Raw genomic sequence first — 22,484 nt, 5'->3', positions numbered from 1 at the left:
TTGGTTTTTTGGTTTTTTTGAGACAGGGTTTCTCTGTGTAGCCCTGGCTGTCCTAGAACTCACTTTGTAGACCAGGCTGACCTCAAACTCAGAAATCCGCCTGCCTCTGCCTCCAGAGTGCTGGGATTAAAGGCGTGCGCCACCAGGCCCTGCCTGTCTCACTTTTATATGCATCCTTAGGATCAAACGTGGGTTTCCAGGCTTAATGCAGACTTTCCTACTGACCCATCTTATTGGCCCTTTGCTTAAATTAAATTAAATGTTAATGTATAAATTATAAGGTATAAATTATAAGGTATAAAAGCCTTTCAACTTCACATTTGTGTCTTAGACTTTCTAAAGAATTCCAGTTTAACAGTGGCCTAGTTCCTTTTTTTTTTTTTTTTTTTTTGAAACAGGGTTTTTCTATGTAACAGCCCTTGCTTTGCTGGAACTTGCTTTGTAGACATACTGCCCTAGACCGCTCTGACTGCTTCTGCTGTGGAGTGAGTGCCTGGGACTAAAAGCATGCTCCTTCATGAGCAGCTGGCCTAGTTCTTTTAAACTAAACCTTCCTTGGACAGCTAACTATCTTAGTTCACTCCCCGCTCCAGTCCCCTCCCTGTCTAGTCTGATGGTCTGTGAATCTAGCCTAGGAGCTAGCACTGAGCTTAAGTCTGTTTCTCAGCTCTTAAGTTGAAAACGGTTGAAAGAAACTCTTAATTCCGGTGATTCACTTAGACCTTCTTTATCCCTAGGTCGCTGGTTAAGTGACTCCCGTGGCTGCCATCATAGCATTCATGGCTTCTCTAAAACACAGTCTGGATCTTGTAGCTTTATGCTTGAAAATACTGGATGACTCTTTACCCCATCCATTATCTAACAATGAGTCAAATCTGAATTGCAGGACGAGTCTGCGAGCAGAAGAATAGAGTCCACTTTCCTTATGCTCTTACCCTCAGCATGAGGCGCTGTCACCTGATTGTGCATGCTGTGTTTTGTTTTGTTAGGTAGCATCAGTTCCCATCATTGAGGACTCAGCTTCACACACCATATTGCAAGCAATAAGTTGTCATATTTTTTACTGGCTGGACAAACCAAGGCTCTCATCACCCCTTCTTTAGGTTCAACTAATTTGCTAGGATGGCTTATAGGTCTGGGAGAGAAGTAGTATCTCCTGGTTTAGTATAAGGACATTGTAAAAGATAGAACAGTAAGCTCAAGAGGTGACTAGGACTAGGGATGGAGGGATACAGTTTTCAGGCCTTCTTTGGGTCAACACATGGACTTGCTCAACAACCTACAAGTCCTCAAGTCTTATCAAGAATTTTATAGAGCTTATTAATCTCTAGCCTCCTCAACCTACTTTCCTGGAACTTAGTGAGTGAGCCTGAAAGTTGTACTCTAAATGCTCTTTATCAGTTCATCTTTCTGGTGACTCACCTAGGGGACTGTACTAAGCAAAGGAAACTTTCAGTCACTCAGGAAATCCTAAGGAATTTAGGAATTAAGTGACTGAGATAAGGACAGAAATAAATACTATCTTCAGTCCTTTATATCCATTAGTTCCACATATATGGATTCAACCAGTTGGAGATTAAATACTCTTGGAAGCTTCATGGCATGGTGGTACACACCTTTAATCCTAGCACTAAGAGGTAGAGACAAGCAGATCTCTGTGAGTTTGAGGTCTGCCTGTTCTGTGTAATGAATTCCAGGACAGCCAGGATTACTGAGAGAGTCAAGTCTCAAAAACAAATGAACCAGATCAGGATTCCTGGTTATTGTGGGTGTAACTGAGTTAGTTGGTGAATGCTCTCCAATGGTGGAGCTGGGTTTGATTCACAGCACCGCATAAACCAGCTCATCCTTGGCATGTTAGCTCAGGGCTACAGAGAGCCAGGTATGCCGGCACAGCAGAGACAGGTAGACTGTGTTAGAATTATGTGAGGCCTTGTCGTTTGAAAAGAAAGAAAGGGGTTGGGGACTTAGCTCAGTGTTTGTTAGAACGCTCAGTGTTTGTTAGAACGCTTGCCTAGCAATCACAAGGCCCTGGGTTCAGTCCTCAGCTCTGGAAAAAAAAAAAAAAAAAAAAGACAAAATGAGAGATTGAGAGAGAGAGAAAGAAAGAGAGAGAGAAAGTTACATCAGAACCAAGCATATGTGTACTTTTCTTTGTTATCTTCCCCAAACAGCATTCCATCCATATATCTAACCTTTACATTGGATTAGGGTAATATAAGAATGAAGGAAGATAAACATAGTAGGTATATACATAGTAGGTATATGCAAGTACAATTCTATTTTATATAAAATTTGCACCACCTCAAACTTTGGTGTCTTTGGGAGATTCTGGAGCTACTGCACATGAAAGTAGAGGGTATCCCCTAGTTTATATTGTAGCACATTGGCATGTATGTGTTCTTTAGCTGTGACCTTATGCCTAACTAACAACATGAGGGAGGAAGAATTTACTTGGGTGTATGGTCTTAGAGGGGTCAGTTGTGAGCATGGAGGGTGTGGTTACTCTTGTGGAAATGCCCTCCCAGGGGGTCATTTTAAGTCTAGTACAATTAACAATGAAGTAAAACTGTCCCGGTATCCAAGGTTTTAGGCCACTTTTCATGCCTTCTCCCTTAATCTACTTTGACCCCTAATTCTACCCTGTCAGTTCTGATCATCGTAAATGTATTTTTTAAAAATATTGTTATTGAATAATGACATTTTCACTCAGCTATAAAAGGTGCTTTTGGCCTCATCACCTCTCTTACCAACCACCACCCCCTCTTCTCCCCTCTAGTTAGTCCTCTTCATCTTCTGAAATAGTCACCCTCACCCTTCTATTTGAATCTGTATACTGTGTATCTACTTTGGTGTTGGGGGATGCGTTCCGAGCATAGTTAGATGTGTGTGTGTGTGTGTAGTTAGTACTAATTGTCAACTTGACAGGGTCTAGAAATGTGTAAGAAATAAATCTCTGGATAATCACGTCTGTAAGGGAGTTTCTAAATTAGGTTAATTGAGGTAGGAAGATGGAACCTAAATGTGATGGCACCATTCCATGATTCTGACGTGCATAAAACTGAAAAAGCAAGCTGAGAGCCAGCATGCATTTCTTTCTGCTACTAGACAAAGGATGTGCGTGATCAGCTGTCCCTTACTCCTACTGTTATGGCTTCTCCACATAATGTTCTGTCTCCTCCAACCATGAGCCAAAATAGACCTCTTCCTCCTTAAGCTGCTTGTGTCTGGTATTGTGTCACAGCATGAAGAAAAGGAGTATGCACACGCACACATGTATGTTCTATATAAGGAAAAACATACTGCCTGTCTTTCTGAGCCTTGTTTACTTCACTTAATATGACAATCTCTAGCTCCATTTTCTGGCAACTGACATAAATTATTTTGTTCTTTATGACTGATTGAAACTATTTACATGTATAATCTTATTTCTTAATACTATTATCTTAAAATATTCTCATAAGCTTAAAATGTAGTAATTGGCTTTTCTTCTAGAGTAAAACTTTTTGATCTTCTGTGTATTCACTGTACCTTATAATGTTATAGTCTTTATACTATGTTAATTCTTTGTGCTCATATGTGGCCTGTGAACTTAGTGGAAAACTTAATTTACCTTGTATTCTTAATACTTAATTTTAGCGTTGGGTGTGTAAATAATAAGTTTCGTAGATATAGTAGATTGTATATGTATATAGTATATGTATAGTATTTATGTGTACATATGTATACAATACATATATATGTGCTTATATACATGTATATGTATATAATCTTTCTGTTCCCTTTTAATTTTAATATTACTTTGTGTGTGGGAGGTATGAGGGTTGGACCACAGCCTTGTGTATGCTAGGCAAATGCTTTGTCACTGAGCTGTGTCCCCGCAGGCCACTCTGTACTGTGTTTTGAGGCAGGATCATTCTCACTCAGTCAGAAACCCAGGCAGGTCTTGAGTTTGTCATTCCTCTTAGCCTCTCAGATAGCTGTGCCACCAGACCCAGGTTTGTTTTCATATTTAGTAACAAGATATTACCTGAGTTTAAAATCTGTTTCAGTTATTTCTTATATAATGGTTAAGAATAAAGGTTTTTCTAGGGCCAGCAAGGTGGCTCAGCTTGTAAAGGTATTTGCCACCAAGCCTTACAGCCTGAGTTTTATCTCTGGGACCTAGAAGCTTGAGAGAGAACTGATTGTTACAGATTGTCTTCTGACCTCCATATTAGTGCCTACCATACACACACACACACACACACACACACACACACACACACACTTCAAATAAATAACTAGCTGGGCGATGGTGGTGCATGCCTTTAATCCCAGCACTTGGGAAGCAGAGGCAAGTGGATTTCTGAGTTCGAGGCCAGCCTGGTCTACAAAGTGAGTTCCAGGACAGCCAGAGCTACACAGAAAAACCCTGTCTCGGAAAAACAAACAAACAAACAACAACAAAAACCTAAATAATTTTTTTTAAAGAATAAAGCTTTGGGGTCAAATTGCACCATCATTTTCTAGCTGTATGATTTTGGACTAAATAACCTCACCGATCCTCTACTTCTGTATATGAAAAACAAAGAAAATGCTAATACATATTTTATTGTGTGAGTTGAATGTGTGAAAATGTATAAAGTGGAATAAATGCTTGCATATCATACATATTTTACTATTGTTTCTCTTAATTTGTTTACTTGCAAATATTGTCTCACTACTCCTTAGGTTCTGCATTAGGTATGGGACAGTTAAGGGCTCCCAGTACTCCTCCACTAGCCTCAGCATTCACTGGGTGCCACAGAAGTCATCTGAAGAGTCACTGTGCCATTAAATCATAGCTGCTCTAAACACATACATTTTTTTTTTATTTATTTTTTTTTTTTTTTGGTTTTTTTCGAGACAGGGTTTCTCTGTATAGTCCTGGCTGTCCTGGAACTCACTTTGTAGACCAGGCTGGCCTCAAACTCAGAAATCCGCCTGCCTCTGNCTCACTTTGTAGACCAGGCTGGCCTCAAACTCAGAAATCCGCCTGCCTCTGCCTCCCGAGTGCTGGGATTAAAGGCGTGCGCCACCACGCCCGGCCTAACACATACATTTTTATTGAGTCAACTTTGTTAAATAGTTTCATGAATTGCATAAATATATATAACAGAGAAATAGTACACTATACTATAAAATATGAGAACTGAACTCATCACCTAAAATAATAGAAATGTATTGACAAGTACTAAAAAATTTCCACTGACCATGTTTTGGTTATTCAATATAGACTTGGTAGTTTATTTAAATCTATATTTGTTTTTCATTTTTAAAGCAGGGCAATTCAGGCTAAGTGTGTAATGCCAGCCTATAATCTTGGCACTCTGGAGGCAGATAGGAGGGTCAGAAGCTCACTGAGCTCTCGGGCTGCTCAGTGAGACTGCCTCAACTTGAAAAGTGAAATAGAAGGCTGTAGACTACTTGCCTAGAATGTACAGGATAGTTGGTTCAATCCCCAAATCCCCAGTACTGCTAAACAGCATATAAACATCAGGGTGGGCTAGGCAGTGGTGGTGCCTGCCTCCAGTCCAGTGCTAGTGAGGCAGAGGCAAATGGATCTCTTGAGTTCGAGGCTGTCCTAGGCTATACAGAGAAACCTTGTCTCAAAAAACAACAGGAAAACAAAACAAAACAAAACCACACACATCGATGTGGTTTTAATAGCAAGAGACTTTATATAATGTAGTTATTTTAGAGGACCATTCTAAAAGGAATTAAATCCAGTACTGTCTTTTTTTTTTTAGTATGATTGAAATGTCTTTTATGTAATGTGCATGTTGCAAAAATCTGGACACAGTAGTCCATACCTGTAATCCCACAATTTGGAGACTGAGGCAGAAAAGAAAAAAGGATGTGCTAGGAGATGAGTCTTTTTCTTGCTTCAGTTTGTTCTTTTACAGTGTTAAGGTTTGATGCATGTTGCAAGTGCTGTATTCATGTCAGTGTATTTCCAGCTTTGAATGTGGATTCTCAAAGTATTGACAACAAATTGACTAATTAAAACCTTTTTTTGTGACTGAAGGAAAAGGTTTCTAATTCATTGTCAGTGTAGTAACCGATAACTCAGATTGAAAACAGAACAAGACAAATTAACAGGCTTGAAATTCTAGCACTCAGGAATCTGAGGCAGGAGAATGCAGATTTTAAGTCCATCCTGGACTAACAAAACCCTGTATCAAAAACCAAACCATTGGCCAAAGTGAGTCTTGGCTGTATTTTATTTTAAGTGGACAGGTTACTTTTGAAACTTATTTTAATCTTTTTTTTTTTTTTTTTTTACCTCTAGTGTTTTCTTTGTTTTATTTTTACAAGCTAGCTTCAAAGATTGTCCACCCTCAGTGTCTCATATTTTATTTACCCTTTATCTCTAGTGATTGCCTAATTATTTATATGAGTAATCAATGCTGTGTGTGTGTGCCCACCATGCATGCTGTGAGTACATAGATCAGCAGAAGATATTAGGCACCCCCCCCCTTATTGCTCTCTGCCTCACTTTACTGAAACCTGACCATGAAAGTCAGGGTTCTGCCCAGCAAGCCCTAACGGTCCTATCTCCACCTGTCAGGCACTGGAGTCACATACAAGTGTGTGTAGATGCACCTGGATTTTTATGTGGGTGCTTAGGATCCAAATTCAGGTCTTTATGCATGCACAGAAAACACACTCACTCACTGATTCACCTCCTGAGCTTTCTATACAATTTTTCATTTCTGTTATAACCTGGTCTCAGAATTTTTCTCCCTGTCAGGGTATTCTTGAAGGGTTTTTTCTTGATTTTTGTTCATGCTGATTTATATTCTGACTTGCAGATTTATGTTTTAAAATTTCTTCTTTATTTTCACACAGCTTTTATTTTTTGTCTTCTGAGATAGTTTCATCATTTAGTCCAGATTGGCCTTGAACTCATGTAGTGGAGGCTGGCCTTAAACTTTTCTGCTTCTACCTTATCTTCAGCTCTTTTATAGAATTTTGAAAAGTTGTATCTTTCTTGTATAGATTGTAAGCCAGTGTGGCATTTGGGAATCTTTGTTTCCTGGGCAATTTTGATGAGAAGCCACAGTGGGAAACCCTGCCCTATACATACAGTTGAGATTCTTCTCCATGGACCACAGGCTCCATGTAGTACCTCAGCACCATCTGCATCTGCTCTGCGGCTTCCCCCAACCCCCTCTGTGTTGAACCAAGTGTCTTCTCTGCCCAGTAACTTCCTGGGCTTGGTTGCCTTTTGGGATGGAAGTATACTTTTTAAAATCATGAGGCTGGTTCAGGTTTCCCCTCCATTTCTCAGTCCCTCTGTACATCAGAGCCAGTGTCTCCTTGGATTTCACATGTTAAACTTGGTTGAAAAGCACTAGCCTGATCCACATCAGTGAGAACAAGAAAGATCATGTAACTGCTGTAGTGATGTAAAGAGTGTGTGTCAGAATGTGTGTAAATAAGTATGTTAAACACAGCCCTTACTGTGTCTGCTCAGGGTAATTTTAAATGACTTTTAAAATATTTCCCTTTCTGGATAACTCACCTTTATTTATCCTCTTATTAACCTATTTCTTTACTCACTCATTTACCATTTATTTTAGTATTCAAGGAGCAGAGGAGAACCTGGTGATGGGTGGATAAAAATAAATAGTATAAATTTTCTGCTTTTTACAATCTCGACACATTTTATATAGTTTATTTAAGTCATAAAATACAACACAGAAATCCAATTTATTAACCTTTAAAAGAGAAGCCATAGTACATCCTTCTCCACTGTTTTTTTTCTCTCTTCATCCAGGGAAAGACCATGTTTGTAGATTTATTGGCTGTGGGAGAAATGATCGTTTCAACTACGTGGTCATGCAATTGCAGGTATGTTACCTTGAAAAATGTGACTTAAAATCTTTTAGTTTTGATTAAAATCCCCAATTACAGTAAATAATGAGTAAAGGAATGACAGAATTATTTTGTATGATGAACAGATGAAGTGTGTCATATCTATTTTTAAAATACAACTTATTAGTTGTCATTTTTGCATGTGTTTAATCTCAGATAGATTGTGAGTTACAGTACAGCCTTGCTTATACTCCAAGTTCTTCCCCTTTTCATCTTTTCCCCCTTGGGCTTTCAGATCTCCACTCCCACTCTCAAGTCCCAGCCACTGTGTTAAAATTGTAAGCATAGTTGAAGGAGAGGGTGAGTGCTTTCTCTTTCTGTCAGCATGGCATTGCTCCATCCCCTTGAGATGGAGGAGAGATGGACTGAAAGAGTAGAAGCTCAGAAAGAGAAGATGGGAGAATGAGAAAACCGTTCCGTTGTCCTTGACACTTCCTGTCTCCTGAACACACACAGCACGGTCACCCTCAAGAATCAAACCATGGTTCACCTCACTGCCTAAACTGTCAGTTCTCAGTTTCCTTTCATATTCAGAAGACTTTATTTTGACATTTGGATTCTTTATTTTCCTTCACAGTACTTACATACCAGTGAGTTAAAATCATAAATCTAGGCTTAAATGTTTCCTCTTCTCTTCAGAAGGCTTTTCCTGTTTCTCCAGTGCTCTTCAATATTTGACTTAGACCTAAAGATATGTTACCCTTTCTTAAAACTATATTTGTTGTTGTTATTTATCTTTTAAAAACATGGTCTCACTGAGTAGCACAAAATGCTTTTGATCTCACTAAATGGGCAAGATTTGCCTTAAACTCAGGGTCCTCCTACTTTAGCCTCCTGATTTCTAAGATACAGCTGTGTGCTACCATGACTGACTTGATCTTATTTAAAATTAAATTAATTGGGAGTTGGAAGAATGTATCATGGTGTGTGTGGACTTCAGAAGCAACTTGCGGAAGTTGGGCCTCTCCTTGTACCATGTAGGTCCTAGGGATTAAACTTAGGTGTGGGACTAGGCAGCAAGTGCTTCTGCCTACAGAGCCGTCTCACTGGCCCTTAAAGTCTGCGGTTACATGAATTGCCATCTCAATTTAGCATACTTGTATGTATTGAAATGGTTGCCTTTTTATATTTTTCAGTTCGTTAATGTGTTCCCTGTTATCTCTCAAATTGGCTGCTAATATGAACTATATGTATATAGTGGATACCAAGGACAAGGGAGGGTCATAGGATGATAGGAGGTTGAAGCGAATATGAGAAGTTTTAAGCATCTATAACATACTTTATTTACCAGCACACAGACTAACAGACCGGCAGATGTTACAGACATCCTGGTTTATGATAGCATACCTGCCTAGGTTCTAGTGGATATAGTTCACAGGCTGCACAGGCAAAGGTTAAGTCAGGGATACTAGCCTCCAGTCTCAAGGCCGTATTGATAGAAAACAATCACACAAAAATGGAATTCTGTCAGAAATAATTATGTAAGAGATTACATGCATCATTGCTTACTCTGAGTTTCTCAGGTGTCCTGTATCAGCCGCTCCCCAGATGGCGAGGTCATGTGTTAGCTGACTCATACCAGGTCATCATATCACCACCTGTTTTTCTTTTAAACTTTTGTTGGCCTTTATAGCCTTCTGATTCCTATAATATTTGCCAATAATAGCAGTATTTAGCATTCATTAAATACTGGGTAGTATCCAGAAACTTCATATGGGTTTTATTTAATCCTCATAAAATTATATGAAGTGTGTATAATTAGTCTTTTTTATTTAAAAAACTGATGTAGGAAAAGTAAGTAACTTGTAGGGAATGTGTGCTGGGTAGTGGTGAGGAACACTGCTTTGGATATTGGTGCTGGTTAGTTTTAACTTGATGCAACCTAGAGGTACCTGGGAAGAGACTTAATGAGGAATTGCCTAGATCTAGTTAGCCAGCAGACATGCCTGTGGTGGAATGTCTTGATTTCCCTTTAATATAGGGACATCCAGCCCTTTGTGGGCCGCACTGTTTCCTAGACACTGAGGAAGAGAAGAAAGCCAGCTAAGGAGGCAGGCAGAGGTGTGTTTAGTTGCTTTTCTTGACTGTGAACATGATGTGACTTAGTTGCTATCTTGACTTCTCCAAAGGAAGGAAGGAAGGAAGGAAGGAAGGAAGGAAGGAAGGAAGGAAGGAAGGAAGGAAGACTGGAACTTGTCAGCCATGTGATCCCTTTTCCTCCCTTATGTTGCCTTTTGTTAGGCTGTTTATCATGGCAATACAAATGAAATACTAGCATCTATATTTTATATTCTTAAAAATAGTTGCGTCTGGGCTGGTGAGATGGTTCAGTGGGTAAGAGCACCGACTGCTCTTCCAAAGGTACTGAGTTCAAATCCCAGCAACCACATGGTGGCTCACAACCACCCATAATGAGATCTGATACCCTCTTCTGGTGCATTTGAAGACAGCTACAGTGAACTTATACTAATAAATAAATCTTTAAAAAAAATAGTTGCGTCTAAGGGGCTGATGATGTAGCTTAGTTAGTAGAGCATTTGACTAGCATGTATGAAGCTCTGGCTTTGGGTTTAATCCCCAGCATTTGCATAAATTTGGCATGGTGAAGCACACTGGTAATCCCAGAATTGGGATGTAGAGGCAGAGTCCAGTGTCATCCTTGGCTATACAGGAAGTTCAAGGTTACCCTGGGTTACATGAAACCATGTAAGAAAAAAAGAAAGAGGTGGAGGTGGGGAGAAGAAAAAGAGAAGGAAGAAGAGAGGAAGAAAGGGAGGGAGGGAGGAGAAAAAGGAGGAAAAAGAGTCAAATTTGTGTTTTGTTAGTAGCAAGGGTAAAGCAAAACATGATGACTTAGAAACATGGCTGCTAACAGCATGGTCATCCACAGGACTGGAGAGAGATGGCTCAGTAGTTCAGAGCTTTTGCTGCTCTTCCAGAGGCCTAGAGTTCAGTTTCTACCACCCATGTTGAGCAGCAGACAACCATCTTTAAAACTCCAGCCTCTAGGGAATCAGATGTTGTTTTATGGTTTCCAAGGGCACCCCCAGTCATGTACACAAAGACACACACACACACACACACACACACATTTTTACAAAAAAATGCTTTTTTTGTATATTTATTTATCTATTTCACATCCATTACAATGATCAGCAAATGCAGATGCCAATTACAAGCAAAAATGCTCAAAATATTTTTGCCCCTGGATTACTTTGATCACATCATACTTGACTAATTTTTTAATTAATTTTTTATTATTATTACTTTTATTGTTTTATAGTCCAGTCGTTGCCCCTCTCCCAGGCCGCCCTCCCACAGTTCCTCATCCCATTCCTTCTCCCTGTGTCTCCAAGATGTCCATCGCCCTCCCCCCCCCCCCCCCCCCCCCCCCCCCCCCCGCCTCAAGTCTCTCCAGGGTTAGGTGCATCTTCTCTCACTGAGGCCAGACCAGGCAGCCCTCTGCTGTATATGTGTCAGGAGCCTCAGACCACCTTGTGGCCACTGGCTAAGTTTCTGAGAGATCTCAGTGGTCCAGGTTAGTTGAGACTGCTGGTCTCCCTATGGGGTTGCCCTTTTCCTCAGCTTCTTCAAGCCTTTCCCTAATTCAACCACAGGGGTCCCTGACTTCAGTCCAATGTTTGGGTGTAAGTATCTGCCTCTGTCTCAGTCAGCTGTTTGTTGGGCCTCTCGGAGGACATCCGTGCTGGGCTCCTGTCTGTAATGTAAGCACAAGTTGGTCGGGTCACTGGACTGCCTTTTCCTCAGTCTCTTCTCCATTTTTTCCCCTGTGGTTCTTTTAGACAGAAATAATTCTGGGTCAGAGTTTTGACTATAGGATAGCAACCCCATCCCTCCACTTGATGCCCTGTCTATCCTACCTCCAGTGGACTCTATGAGTTCCCTCTCCCCACTGTTGGGCATTTCATATAAGGTCTCTTACTTTGAGTCCTGAGAGTCTCTCACCTCCCAGGTCTCTAGTACTTTCTAGAGGGTCCTCTAACACCCCCCACACACCCCCACACCCCCACCCCCACCCCCGCTCCCGTTTGCATATTACCATTAATTCTGCTGGCCCTCAGGGCATCTCTCCTGTCTGCCCCCACCATACCTGATCATATTCCCTTTTTCTCTTTTTCTTCCTCTAGCCCTCCCAGGCCCCTCCCTCTGCCTCCTGTGATTGTTTTCTTCTCCCTCCCAAGTGGGATTGAAGCATCCTCACTTGGTCCTTCTGAGAAAATGCTTATTGTCATTTTGGCTATTAGACTACATTCTTTGAATTAGAAGATCACAACTTAGACAAGAGCTTTACTGTTTCAGTCAGAGCATTTTATAATGTGTCAATACAGTGAATGGACAATTTTCCAGTCTTATCACAAGACTAGGACTGTATTTTAAAGTGATTATCTGACTCCACAGGGACGGAATCTGGCAGATCTTCGACGTAGCCAATCCCGGGGCACATTCACTATTAGCACTACCCTTCGTCTTGGGAAACAAATCCTGGAGTCTATTGAAAGCATACATTCTGTGGGATTCCTTCACAGAGACATCAAACCGGTAGGGGCCTTTTCTAATCCAAACACAGAAGCCTGTTGTTTGGTACTTCTAATGCTAGTAGAATACAGAATGTATGATAAATGTAGTTTTCTGTATATGTTGTGGTTAAATACAAACAATATTTTTATTTCTGTAATGCCCTAAAAGTAAAAATAATTTATCTCTTAGGGTTTTTTTTTTTTAAGTTCTTCACATTTTTATTCTTTGTGCACAAAAACTAGCACGATCCGTTCCACTTGGTAGTAAGTCGAATCCACTCAAGTCACTTAGTCCAACGTAATGAAGCCTATGTCCTTCATGTACTGCCAGAAGCACTGGTGGCACATGTTCAGCCCGTATTTGCGGATCAGACCGTGGCGGTTAGAGCAGACGCGGCAAAAGCGGGAACCCTGGCCGAACTTCCGTGGGTGACTCAAGTAGAGCTGCTGGTGACCCATCTTGCCTTCAGAAGCCCAACGAGGAGAAAGGCAGGGTTTTTGTTTTAAGGTGGTAATGGGAAGCTACCGCTTATTTTCAATAGCTTTTCTCATACCATAAAATGTTGCTTGCCAGCTAAATTAAAAATATGCTTGGGGGCTAGGAGATGGCTCAGTTGTTAAAGTACTGAGGACTTGAGTCTTGAGTTCGATCCCTGGAACCCATGTTTGGTTTTGTTTTGTGTTTTTTATAAATGGGTGTGGTGCTGTATGCTAGTGGTCAAAAGTGCTGAACAGGGTAAGACAGGATCTCTGGGGCTCGCTTGGCCTACCAACTGTAGCCTGCTTGAGGAACAGTACCCGGGGTTGTCCTCTGGTCCCTGCATGCACATTCACACCCAAATTGTGTGCTTGCCAGTTATTATTAGATGTGTTAGCATTGCTAGTTATTCAGCCTTACATATAAATCATAAGTTTGAGTTGTGTGTTTCCTGATACAGCTGTTCATTTTGTCCATTCACTAATTGTATTCACTGGAAATAATCAAGTAGGAAAAGACCTTAATCTTCTCCTATGGGTTTCTGTGGAAATGGGATTGGTTTTCCCTTCTTCTGTTCTGTTTTGCTTTTCTTAGCAATCATTGTCTCCATTACTGAAATGTGCTTTTCTTCCTTTTTAATCTGGTATTTTATTCTTCATAATGATAGATGACCCATTTCTGATATTCCATATTTATAAATTTAATTGATGTTGGTACATTTGAAAAATATAACCACCTGTTATATCATTTCTAAAATTAGTTTACATGAAAATGGAAACTAAATTTTCTTCAGTGTAGGTTCTTCTAGAATTAGAACCAGTCTGAAACTAGAAACTGGTTATTATTTAATATGACATTTAAATAAAATAGCATGATTAAGTGATTTATTTTAGGTCAGTTATATATAGGGAGATTGAAGTAGAAAAGATTCACAGCTTGGCAATGTAGAGTCATCTTTACAAGTATAGAGTATTTTACTGTTGTTCAGTGCCTTTCTCTGTCATTATTTGAGAAACATAACTTTACATTTCATCAGAAAGCTCCAAAGCAAAAGAATACTTTTTTAAAAAGCAAACAATGATGTAAGAGTTTGCATTTTACCATTACAAATTTCCTTATTTGCATATTTATCTTTCCAAATTTGCAGTCATTTGACACATTACATAGGCTTTAGGTTTTGGGGCTGTATCATTTTTGTTTTGTTTTGTTTTTGAGATGGAATAATGTAATTAAGGCTTGTTTCTGTTTCCTGTACACTGGAATTAAAGGTATATGCCATCACACATGGCTATACTGATTTTTTTTTTTAAGATAAAAATGTAAAAATTTTTTTCCTTGGTCTATTTTGGAATGTTTCCCGAATTGTATTTTTAATTTTAGAGTGATTCAGCTTTATGATTCATATAGGAATTTTTATTTGCTTATTTATTAAGATAGGGTTACTATCTTAATAAACCTTATTTATTAAGATAGGGTTGTTATATAGACCAGTCTGATCTTGAACTCACAGAGATCAGCCCAGCCTCTGACTTTAGTACTGAAATTAAAGGTATATACCATCGTGAACAGCACATATATGTAACTAAAGATTGAGAAGTAGTAACTGTCCTTTTAGGTTTATGTGCATTTCCCCCCATCCATAGCTTTCCTTGTTTAGGAGATTAGGTTGTTATTTAAGCAGTAACTTAGACTAGAATTTCAAGGGATTCGAGTTCTGATTTAATTAGGTCATTTTATGTAACTATACAAACATTTAAATTTAGTTTTGCTCAGTTTCCCTGATGGTAGACATTAACAACTCTTTCTCAAGTCGCTAATTGTGTTTACAAGAATACTCAACTATGAAAAGCTTTAATTTTCCCTTGAGAGGTAGAATCTGAAACCAAATTATACTATATATTAATGCCTAGTTAAAAATTATAGACTTGCAATAGTGTATGTGAAACATGCTATAAAGTAGAATCCATGCAGGGAAAAATGTAGGCAGACTGATTGTTATTACAATATGTATTTTCCACCTTTATTTTTTTCTAGTCAAACTTCGCCATGGGACGCTTCCCCAGTACGTGTAGGAAATGTTTCATGCTTGATTTTGGCTTGGCTCGACAATTTACTAATTCCTGTGGTGACGTCAGACCAGTAAGTTTTTTCATTACTATCTAATATTTGGTAATTAAACTATTATTTCTAGTATCACTTTACACTTGATCTTGGCCAAAAGGCCGCAAAGTGATCTAGTATCACTTCAAAGAAATGCTAATTATGTATCAGAATAAATGATAGGAGGAGGGAAAAGAAGCTCAGTGAATTAAAAAAACAAATGTTTGTGTTGAAGCCAGATTTTAAATTATACGATTAAGAAACTAGTGTAGGGCTGGAGGGATGGCTCAGTGGTTGAGAGCACTGATGGCTCACTGGTTGAGAGCACCGACTGCTTTTCCAAAGGTCCTGAGTTCACTTCCCAGCAACCACATGGTGGCTCACAACCATCTGTAATGGGATCTGATGCCCTCTTCTGGTGTGTCTGAAGACAGCTACAGTGTATTCATATACATGAAAGAAAGAAAGAAAGAAAGAAAGAAAGAAAGAAAGAAAGAAAGAAAGAAAGAAAGAAAGAAAGAAAGAAAGAAAGAAAGAAAGAAAAGAAAGAAAGAAAGAAAGAAGAGAGAGAAAGAGAGAGAAAGAAAGAAAAAGGAAAGAAAGAAAGAAGGAAGGAAGGAAGGAAGGAAAGAGAGAGAGAGAAAAGAAAAGAAGAGAAAAGAAAAGAAAGAAAATGGTGTCTAAAGTTAGCTGCATATAATCAGTAGGAGTTTTAACTTTGTGATCTATTAGCAAAATGTTTTGTGATACATAGGAGAAAGTTCTTCTCTAGTGAACTTGCATATGGCACAGATTCTGCTGAAGGCACATACCACAGTGATGAACTAGAGAGATGGGGATAAGGAATTTGATCAATAATTCAAGTAGAGGGTTTTTACTAAACTTACCTCTTAAGATTTTTCCAAAACTAGACCAGCAAAGACAAACAGATGCCCTTTAATCAAGGCCAACTTGAGAAGAGAGTTGAGAGAGACTTAGCTAGAGTCTTGTCAGAGAAAGACTCTCAGATAGAGTATACGAAGCACACCTAAAGCACTGAGCGTGCCCCAGGCCTGCTCCTCTCAAAAGGGAACTGCTTGGTGGGGCCTGATGGGGGAATTCAGCCACATGTTCCTGACTGCAGCGATTAGGAATGCAGCCCCGGGCTGGTGAGATGGCTCAGTGGGTAAGAGCACCCGACTGCTCTTCCGAAGGTCCAGAGTTCAAATCCCAGCAACCACATGGTGGCTCACAACCACCCGAAATGAGATCTGCCCTCTTCTGGTGTGTCTGAAGACAGCTACAGTGTACTTACAAATAATAAATAAATAAATAAATAAATCTTTAAAAAAAAAAAAAAGGAATGCAGCCCCTTTACTCAAGCTAGGTGATGGGAGAGAGCAGTCTTGCTTTGAATACCACAGACCCTTACCTTTTTTATTGGATGTTCACAAATTTTCTTGAAAGTATTTCATTTGTTTGCCTTTAAAGCTATGTCTAGGGGCTTACATGCTTTGTTTTTGACTAGTGTTTGCCAGCTTCACTGGGAGGTGGGCCAGGCAGCTCTCTATATTGTTTTGCTGGTACTTCAGAACTCTCATTGTGACTTTTCTATTGTTTACTTTAAACTTTTAGTTCCTTTAACCTTGTTTTTTCATTGTGATTTTCATTTCTGTCAGGGTAAGTAGTTGTATAAAAGTTAAAACATTGTGATTTTGATTGAACCACCTGCAAACTAGTTATACATACATACATGCAAAATTATCGTTAAAGTCTAGGCATATGAGAATCTTTTTTTCTTTTAGAATAGTTTTGAGACAGGATCTCACTAGGAAGCTCTGGCTTTCCTGGAACTCACTTTATAGATCATACTGGCCTTGAACTCACAGAGATCTGTCTGCCTCTGCCTCTCAAATGCTAGGATCAAAGGTGTGCATTGAATATGAGACTCTTAAGTGCCTGGTAATTTAGAGAACCTTTTTCTGCCATAGTATTGGCTTATATTAATATTAGCAAAGCAGGTGATCAATTTAGAGTCTATTAGACTGGATATACATTGATTGGTTCTAGAACATTATCAAGGTATTGTTGATTTACTCATAAAGCATATTTAATGATCATATGTTATGTATGAATCATAAATCCAGGTACTCAGGCAATAATAATAGGTAGAAAATCTCAGGAGCCTTGTTAAGGTTATTTTAGTAGAAAAGAAAGATGACATACAAATAAGAAATTTTACCTATTGATTTATTGTTATGACTGGTTTTCAGTATGTAGCCTTGGCTGGTTCCAAACTTGATCTTTTTCTTCTACCTCCCAGTCCTCTAAAGTGATGAAATAGAAGATAATTTTGACCATACTTGGCCTAAATCTGTAATTTTATGCAGTTGATAACACAGGGAATTCTGTGTGTTGACACAGAGCTGGGTAGAGACCAGAAACAATTCCGGAGATTTAGATTAGAGAAGGAAGACCTCTAAGGACAATATATCAACAACTAAATAAAATATGAAAGCAAAGCTATGAGGCTAGAAACAAAACCAAGTAAGAAGTAGATTACATTTCTTTAGTTGGACCTAGGAGCAGTGGCCTGTAATTCCATGGGAGGCTGAGGCAGAAGGATTTAAAAACTTAACCTGCCTGGACTACAGAGTAAACTCAAGACCAATGTTGTCGACTTAGACCTTGGTTCAATCATCAGTATCCAGAAGTGGGGGCAGCATATTAAAAAAAAAAAAAAAAGAGCTAGTTAAGATTACCTAGAAAGAGCAGGGCAGTGGTGGCACACGCCTGTAATCCCAGCACTTGGGAGGCAGAGGCAGGCAGATTTCTGAGTTCGAGGCCAACCTGGTCTACAGAATGAGTTCCAGGACAGCCAGGACTGCACAGAGAAACCCTGTCTCGGGGGGGAAAAAAAAAAAAAAAACACCACCACCAACAACAACAAAAAAGATTACCTAGAAAGAAGGTATAGCTAAACTAAACTAGGAGGGCTTGGGTCTGAGCCATTGGGACACTTGGAGCAATGATGGTGGTAGATAGGGAAGAACCCTGGACAAGCCAAGACTTGTGAGACTAGTGTCAGTCAGGTAAGAGGAATAGCAAGCTAGTAATAGTATCTTGGAAGCCAGGTGAAGAAAGTTCTTCATGAACGATGCTTGTCACTCCTGTTAAGGTGTTACAGAGCAGTAAGTGGGCACTGAGAACTGACTGTTGACTTTTCTAAGAATGTTTTAGTAAATCAATGAGAACCTGGTTTTGATTCCAACATTATGTAGGCCAGGCATGGTAGTGATCCAGCACTTGGGAAACGGATCAGGAGTTCAAAGTTATTCTCAGCTACAAGGTAAATTTAAGGTCAGACTGAGATATCTGAGTGGCATATTGAATCCTTTGGATATATGCCTAAGAATGAACTGGCTGGATCATCTGGTAGTTCTAATTTTAGTTTTGGTGGAAACTTGTTTCTGATTTCTATAGTAGTTGTAATAGGTTACACTCCCATCATCAGTAGTGTATCTACTTTATGGGTTCCCCTTTCCCCGAACACTCACCAACCTATGTTGTCTTTGTTTTCAAGATGGTATCATTCTTACTGAGGTAAGATAGAATCTCAGAGTCTTTTTAATTTGTATTTTTATGATAGCTACAGATACATTTTTATCTGTATAGATACACTTTAAAAACCTTTATTTCCATTGTATTTGTGTGGATGTTTTGCCTCATGTATGTGTTCCATATGCCTGCCTTGTGACCACAGAGGCCAGAAAGAGGGTGTTAGATTCTCTAGAACTGGAGTTAACAGTTTTGAACAGACATAATAATGTCTGGAGCCATGGGCGCTAGGCTAGGAGTAATAGATCGTGGTTGTTTCCTGTGCTCATATCTATGTCCTTAAGTGTTTCTCCTGTGTTTGCTTTTAGCACTTTCACTGTTTTGGATGTTTTTATGATGTTCCTGCCTCTGTGTGTCAGTTGGCATTTTTCATTAAAGCTTTTAGTAATTTTTCTTTGTGTTTTGGGGTTTGTTTTTAATGAATTAAAAAAAAATTTAATTGAAAGAGCGTTATTTCACTTCTCCCCTTTCTTTCCTCTTTCAGTCCCTGTCAGCCACTCTCTCTCAAGCCCTTGCCATGTGCCCAATACAAGGGTAGCCTTGAGATAGCCTCCTTTTCTTTGATTATATTTGTCACATACATATGTATATGTGTGCACACTCTGTTGAGTCCTTTTTCGTTGCTTGTGTGAATATGGCTTCCAGTCTGGCCACTCTGCATTGGACAACCAATCGGTTCATCCCGGGGAGAGGCTAACTCTTTCAGCAGTCAGTAATTGCTTTTAGTTCTCTGTATGAAGTGGGAACTCCATGAGCTATCCCCATTCCACTTTAGTATATCCATTGATGTTGCTGTTGTTCCAGTCTTACTTATGTAGCCATTTTCATAAGGGACTGTTTCACACCCAACTTACTGGCATCCAGACTCTCCCGTGATGTCCCATGAGCCATAGTTGCAGAAGCTGTGATGTAAATTTGTCTGGTGAGGTTGAGATCCCCAGGATCTATTACTCCTAGTCTAGCTTCCATGGCTCCAGACATTACAATGCAAGCTGCCAAAGGAGGGGAACAATTACACAGTCCTACCCAGCTGCCACACTGTGAACTGTGACAATGACCATCATGGCAAGATATGCATAAAGGTGTAAGAACTAGCACTCACATGTCAGGGGCAACATCACCACCTAATTGGACTTAAGGCCCTCTGAACAGGAAGGAAATCTTCCCCGGTACTGGAAACCTAGTCCGTTTCCTGGGCTAGTGAGGTTATGGACCTTAAAAAACGAATCGATTACTGCCATTTTGCTAGACCAGCATCACTTTTTTATTGCATTCTAAATCTTATTCTTAGACCCACAGATAAGTGTAGCCTCCACCCCTCATCAAAGAAGCTTCTCTTTACAGCCAATGGAGACCATCACAGAGACCCACAGCTGACACAGCACTTTGTGTATTCAACATCTTGACTGAGATATGCCAGAAGAGGTTCTTCTCTGGTCCTGTCTATATGAAGTTCATAATACTTGTGTTTAAGGGTCTTTTTCTTTCGGTGAAAGAACACTCTACATTGGAACGATTAATATGTCTGATAGGTGCCTGCTCTAAGCAGAGGTTTTAGTTATAAGAGCTCGCCACAAGAAACATGAATTGAGGTGACAGTCTGAGGAATAGCAAGCATAAAGTTTTGAGCTAGAAAGAAATCGGTGATAGAAGAAACTATAGTAGATTTAAGAAGAGAAGATATCAAATAGCATTTGGACTTTATTTGGTGTTATATTGTCCGAGGCTATGATCATGATTAGCTTCATCTGTATTATCTAATATAAATATCCAAAAACTTTAATTTTAACATAAATTTCCTATGCAGGTAAAGTACAGTTGGCAACCTCTTTCAAATTAAGTTTGAATAAATACCCAAGAAATGGCGAGATTGGCATTTCAGATTATAGAGTGATTCTTCATATTCTTACGTGTATTTGTACACATGCATTAATGTGTATAGTGTGATGTGTTGTTATTTGGCATGATTCTGGGTCAATGAAAATATTTGAATTTTTAATGTACAGAGCTGTGTATATTTCATAAACACATCTATCTGATGGGGTGTGTGTGTATTTCTTGGTATCAACCCAAAACCTGACATATAAAGAAGCAATTGTACTATCACTGAGCTACATCTCCCAAGTTCAATGCCCATCATGTCATCATACTTTAAAATGTAGATAAATGAGCCTGTGAGATGGCTCAGCGATAAAGGCACTTGCCATCAAGCTTGCTAAGTTGAGTTCAGTCCTCCGCACCCATATGGGAGAAGGAAAGGACCAGTTCCTGAAGCTTGCCCTCTGACGTCCATATTCACACTGTAGTATTCGTCATGCTCCACCCTGAATCACAAACTCACTCCCTCTCAGTTAATTAATTAATTAACAAATAAATAGATATTAAAGATATAGAGAGAAGAGGACCAAAGTAAGATAACTAAAACATCAGTGTTTTAAGTTGTGACTTAGAGATATTTGTTCTCTAGTATTCTATAGCTTCACTATAAAATTACTATAATAACATTTTATTATGACAGTAATGTTCTGCCATTGCTTTATGTGTTCATCTGTGTTAAAAAAAATGTTTTGCTGTTTAATTTCTTATTACTGTGTGGTTTATTGTAGCCTCGTGCTGTGGCAGGCTTTCGAGGGACAGTTCGTTATGCATCAATCAATGCTCATCGGAACAGGGTATGTATCTGATCTAGGGTCATTATAACTGCGTGTTCATCATTGCTTGCATTAGAAGAATATCTTCATAGTTCAGTTCAAAGGCATATAAAGTGCTTAGGAGCTGAGGGTCCTTTTCATAGTTACACATTTACCTGAATGGTTATTGTAATTCACTGTTTTATATAATGCTGATGTTAAAGGAACCCATAATACTAATTCATGGTAAGATGTTTAGTAGATGACAGATATGGGCAGCTGCATAGAAAATGAAGGTACATTTGCCAGAAAACACAACAGCTAAGTGTGTCTGTTGGGAATGTATCTGTTTAATTATGTATTAGTATTGAAAATAAAATATAGATGTTTGAAGAAATAAAGTACCTGGATTCTATTCTAAGAAATTATTTGTGGATTGGGGCCATTGAGATGGCTTGTTAGGTAAAGGTACTTAACTGCCTAGCCAGACAATCTGAGTTTGATGTTTAGAATCCACATAGTAGATGAAGAGAACTAACTCCAGCAAGTTATCTGATCACTCCATGCTTACCATGGCACATAAGGACCCACACAAGTACACACACACATACACACACACACACACACACCTCAAACAAATATAGTAAAAACAATTAATAGTGGATATAATACTGTCAATAGCTAATGGAATGCAGAGATTGTTTTCTTTATAATATATAATAATTTTTGTGCATCAAGCCCTTTCTTTTTATAACAAGGAGCCATGGGCATGTAACTCAGTGGTAAAGCTCTTAACTATCATAGTTTAAAACCCCATACTGCAAGCAAAAGCAATAAATAGCTTCAGCCCAAATAGCATTATTTTTCTTAGTTCTGAGTGAAAGAAAAAAATAATTCTTTTTGTTTTGTTTTGTTTTGTTTATTAGGTATTTTCTTCATTTACATTTCAAATGCTATCCCAAAAGTCTCCCATACCCTACCCCCCAGCCCCACTTCCCTACCCACCCACTCCCACTGCTTGGCCCTGGCATTCCCCTGTACTGAGGCATACAAAGTTTGCAAGACCAAGGAGCCTTCTTCCCAGTGATGGCCGACTAGGCCATCTTCTGCTACATATGCAGCTAGAGACACAAGCTCTGGGGGTTACTGGTTAGTTCATATTGTTGTTCCACCTATAGGGTTGCAGACCCCTTCAGCTCCTTGGGTACTTTCTCTAGCTCTTCTGTTGGGGGCCCTGTG

General features: G+C 39.3%; 1 protein-coding gene and 1 pseudogene across 7 annotated transcripts in view; one reads left to right on the top strand and one right to left on the bottom strand.

The window, feature by feature from the left end:
- The window catches only part of Ttbk2 (tau tubulin kinase 2), a 121,126-nt gene that overhangs the window by 55,751 nt on the left and 42,891 nt on the right, over positions 1–22,484 (top strand). For 6 of the 7 annotated variants that reach the window (XM_021155967.2, XM_029470485.1, XM_021155970.2 and 3 more), the window contains 4 exons: positions 7,805–7,878; positions 12,322–12,462; positions 14,953–15,057; positions 21,222–21,287. In XM_021155967.2, coding sequence (XP_021011626.1) covers positions 7,805–7,878; positions 12,322–12,462; positions 14,953–15,057; positions 21,222–21,287 — 386 coding nt within the window. The remainder of the gene's footprint in view (positions 1–7,804; positions 7,879–12,321; positions 12,463–14,952; positions 15,058–21,221; positions 21,288–22,484) is intronic. The other variant, XM_021155969.2, reaches the window with a different exon arrangement.
- LOC110289669 lies at positions 12,692–12,908 on the bottom strand (annotated as a pseudogene).

The sequence above is a fragment of the Mus caroli genome, chromosome 2 (assembly GCF_900094665.2).
Source record: "Mus caroli chromosome 2, CAROLI_EIJ_v1.1, whole genome shotgun sequence".
NCBI lineage: Eukaryota > Metazoa > Chordata > Mammalia > Rodentia > Muridae > Mus > Mus caroli.
Note: the sequence above shows the minus strand (reverse complement) of the source record. Positions and strands in the feature narration are given on the sequence as shown.